The 3,777-nt window shown below is 74.1% G+C and overlaps 1 protein-coding gene across 1 annotated transcript; it reads right to left on the reverse strand.

The window, feature by feature from the left end:
* Positions 1-454: 454 nt before the first annotated feature.
* SOX8 (SRY-box transcription factor 8) lies at positions 455-3,268 on the reverse strand. The gene is made up of 3 exons (XM_070064775.2): positions 2,806-3,268; positions 1,846-2,030; positions 455-1,328 (listed from the first exon to the last, which is right to left on the reverse strand). The coding sequence occupies exons 1-3, from the start codon at positions 3,201-3,203 to the stop codon at positions 589-591; spliced, it is 1,323 nt and encodes a 440-aa protein (XP_069920876.2). The 5' UTR covers positions 3,204-3,268; the 3' UTR covers positions 455-588.
* Positions 3,269-3,777: the final 509 nt, after the last annotated feature.

Raw genomic sequence — 3,777 nt, forward strand, 5'->3', positions numbered from 1 at the left:
GGAAGGCAGCCGCCCCTCCCCGGGGAATCCCGGCTTCCACCACTGGGCACGGGCGGGCCAGGTCAGACGCCACAAGGCCGCCTCCCGCCCCGCCCGGCCCGCCTCTGCCTCTCCAGTGGAGCCCCCCCCCCGCCCCGGCTGCATTCTGTCCCAGTGCGACTCCGCACAGTTTACTCCACTGGTTCAGGAAGAAACGATGCAGGCCATAAATACATCTTCAACAGCTGGCAAACAAACACGTTTGAGCTTTAAAAAATGACCGGAGAACAAAAGCAACAGAGACGCGCCGATCACGGCCAAACCTCGCTTGGAGGAGCTCTGACTGGCGTGTGGGCCCCGGCTGCCCTGGCCCGGAGACCTCGGGCCGTCCTGTCCCTGGTACTGTGGCCACGGTTCCCGTCGGGTGAGGGGCAAACCCAGGCGCTGGGGCCAAGGGTCCCGCAGGCAGGGCCCGAGCGGCCCTCCTCTGTTCGGGAACCACCCCCGGGGGGCGCTCTGGCCACTGGCTCTGTCTGGAAATCGGGAGGCCGCGGGGCGTCCGGCGGCAGGGCCCCGCTCCCGGCACGCTCTGGCAGGCACTTGCTGGGCTCAGGGCCTGGTCAGGGTGGTGTACACGGGCTGCTCCCAGTTACTGGCGGGGCTGTGCGCCGGCGGCACGGACAGCCCGTTGAGCAGGGGGGAGGCATAGGACCGCCGGGACGAGTGGAAGTAGGGGTACTGGTAGAGGCTGGACGGGTAGCCGGGGTACGTGCTGTAGTAGCCGGAGGCCTGCAGGTCGGTGTAGTCACACTGCGCGCTGGCAAAGGAGCCGGCGGCGGCCACGGGCGAAGCCGCGGGGCCGCTGGCCTGCGTGCTGTAGGAGCCGTAGTCGGCGCGGCCGGGCGAGCCGTGCGGCTGGTCGCTGTAGTGGCTGGGGCTCAGCTGCTCCGTCTTGATGTGCGGCCGAGGCGGGCCGGCCTCGGTGGGCGAGGCGGAGGCGGACGGGGCTCCCTTGGGGGCCCACACAGGGGATGCGCCCACGCTGGCCGCCCCCGAGTGCGCGTAGGAGGCGCCCCCGTAGGCGCTGGCCTGGCCAGGCTCCGCGGGCACAGCCGAGTGGCCGTTGAGGGGCAGGTACTGGTCAAACTCGTGGACGTCGAAAGTGTCCATGTTGCCGATGACCTCGCTGCTCAGCTCCGAGATGTCCACGTTGCTGAAGTCGATGTTCTGCCGCCCGCTGTCCACCAGGCGGCGCCCTTCCAGCTTCAGCTCCTGCCGGCCCCCTCCGCCCGCCAGCGGCAGGTCGGCCTTGGGGGTGGTGGGCGGGGTGGGTGGCCCGTGGGTCTGCCCTGAGGAGCGAGCACACGAGGCATGAATGCCCTTCTGTGGGGGGCGGGGCGGGGCTGGCGGCCGCAGGTAGGAATCAACGGCTTTTTGTTTCTTTACGTTTCCCAGAAATTCCAGCAAAGTCAGGCCCAGACCTCACTGCCTGGCCCGGAGAATTCCGCTAGGCGCGGCCCAGTGGGAAGACCTGGGCCCCTCCCTGCAGACACGGCTGGGGTGGGGGGGGGAGGCTGGCGGGCCAGCCCGGGCACAGCCAGCACTCCCGTAATGTGGTGCCCTGGGCCGGCGGCCACAAGGAGAGCCCCGGACACCGCAGCCCAGCAGGCGCCACTCAGCCAGCCGGGACCCCGGGACCCCAGCCCCTCGGCCTGACTGAGGCTCTGACGGGCGCCAGGGCCAAGCAGGCCGCCCCCACCCCTGCGCATGGGCCCGGGTCCTCCTGGGTCCACCGGGGCCAAGCTGCTGGGCTGAGCGGCCGCCCGTCCACAGGGCCCTCCCACGCTGGGGGTCCCGGGAGCCCACCTGTGTGGTCGCCGAGGCCCGCGTCCGCCTTGTACCCTGCGCTGGCGTCGGCGTCGCCCTGGCCGGCCTTCTGGCTCTTCCTGCGCCGCGGCTGGTACTTGTAGTCCGGGTGGTCTTTCTTGTGCTGCAGGCGCAGCCGCTCGGCCTCCTCCACGAACGGGCGCTTCTCGCTCTCGCTCAGCAAGCTGCGGGGGACGGGGCTCGGTGGGGGGCGGCCAGTGTGTCCGCGCCGGCCCCTCCCGGAGCACAGCCGGCTCTGCTGGGCGAGCGCCGAGGGCCGATCCTGGTCACCGGGAACCTGACCCCAGCCTCTCCATCTTCCCGCTTCTACTTCCCCCCTCTCCAGACTGGAGTTTGCTCCCTCCCTGTGGGGCTTTCTAAGGCGGGCGGGGGAGGGGCAGGACAGACCAAGCCTGCACTGTGGACAAAGCGGGGCTTCCTGGGAACGGCGCCGGACCGGGCAGGCAGCTGCTGCTCGCCGCCCCCCGGCCCCAGGCCGCCAGACTCCCTGGCAGACACCCCGACGGCTTGTGGCGCCCGGCGAGACCCAGAGCTCCGAGCCCGCGCCGGGCGATCCCGGCCGAGCGCGGGCCCTGTGCGTGCGCCCTTCCGCGCGAGGAGCTCCCGCGCCGCAGCCGCCGGACCCGCGCGCCAGGGCGTGCACCCCGCACTCGGCCGCCACCCGCCTCCTCCCCTTCCTTCCGCTGGGCAGAGGGAGTCGCGGCGGGGCGAAGCTGCGGGAAGCGCCCCGCACGCCTTCCACTCGCCTTGCCAGCTCCCTCCCCGGAGGGACCTCCTCCCCTGCCCCGCAGGACCGCCAAAGGGTCGGGGTCCTGGACGCGCAGGACCTCGCGGGAGGGGACAACGCGCGCCGCGCGCCGCCCGCGGCCCCGGCCTCTCTCCCAGGCCGCCCGCGGGCCCACCCGGGGGCCGCGGTGAGCAGAGGGGCCCCGCGCTCACCGCCACAGCTTGCCCAGCGTCTTGCTGAGCTCCGCGTTGTGCAGGTGCGGGTACTGGTCCGCCAGCTTGCGGCGCGCCGCCTGCGCCCACACCATGAAGGCGTTCATCGGCCGCTTCACGTGCGGCTTGGCCTTGAGCGCGCCGCCCCCGCCGCGCACGGGCAGCGGCACCAGGCTCCAGTCGTAGCCGCGCAGCACCTGGGACACCGCGTCGCGGATGCAGGCCGGGAAGCGCTCGTCCGCCGCGTCGCCGCCCGCGCCCGCGCCCGCGCCCGCGCCCGCCGCCCGGCCCGGCCCCTCGGAGCCGGCGGGCGACGGCGGCGCGTCCGAGTCCGAGTCCTCCACGTGCGCCATGGGGCTGCGGGGCGGCTGCGCGCGGGCCTCGCTCATGTCCAGCATGGGGCGCGCCGCAGGGTCCCGCGCCTCCCAGCCCTCGCCCCGCCGCCGCTGCCACCGGCCGGGACCCGCAGCAAGTTTCTTTAAGCGGCGGTTGTGAGCCCCGCCCCGGCAGCGCCCATTGGCCGGCGCGCGCCCCCTCCCCAGGGGCGGGGCCTGGTCGCCCCCCCTCCCCTCCGCCCTCCCGGAACGCGGTGCGGCTCCCGCAGCGCCCCCGCGCGCCCCTCCCGGCGCCGCACCACGTGGGCCCGGCGCGCCCCGTCCCCGGCCCGCGCTCCCCGACGTGCCTCTGGCCGCGGGCTCCCCTGGTGGGGGATGGAGGGGCGGGCAGGGGTCGGCGGGGCCAGACCCAGGCCCCTCCGCGGTGCTCGCCCCTGGGCGTGTGCCTTCGCGGGAAGTGTGCCCTGGGTCTGAGCCGCGACACCCAGCCCGGGACCCGGAGTCTCCACTCTGACCCCGGCCAGGGGAAGGTCTCAAGGCCGCGCACGTCCAGGTAAAGTGCGCCCAGCACCAAGCTGGCTGCCCCCAGCCGCCCACCCGGGCGGGGCGCGACACCGGGCTGGCGGGAGCGGAGGCG

The sequence above is a fragment of the Oryctolagus cuniculus genome, chromosome 19, assembly GCF_051225735.1.
Source record: "Oryctolagus cuniculus isolate XC-2025 breed Fujian yellow rabbit chromosome 19, ASM5122573v1, whole genome shotgun sequence".
NCBI lineage: Eukaryota > Metazoa > Chordata > Mammalia > Lagomorpha > Leporidae > Oryctolagus > Oryctolagus cuniculus.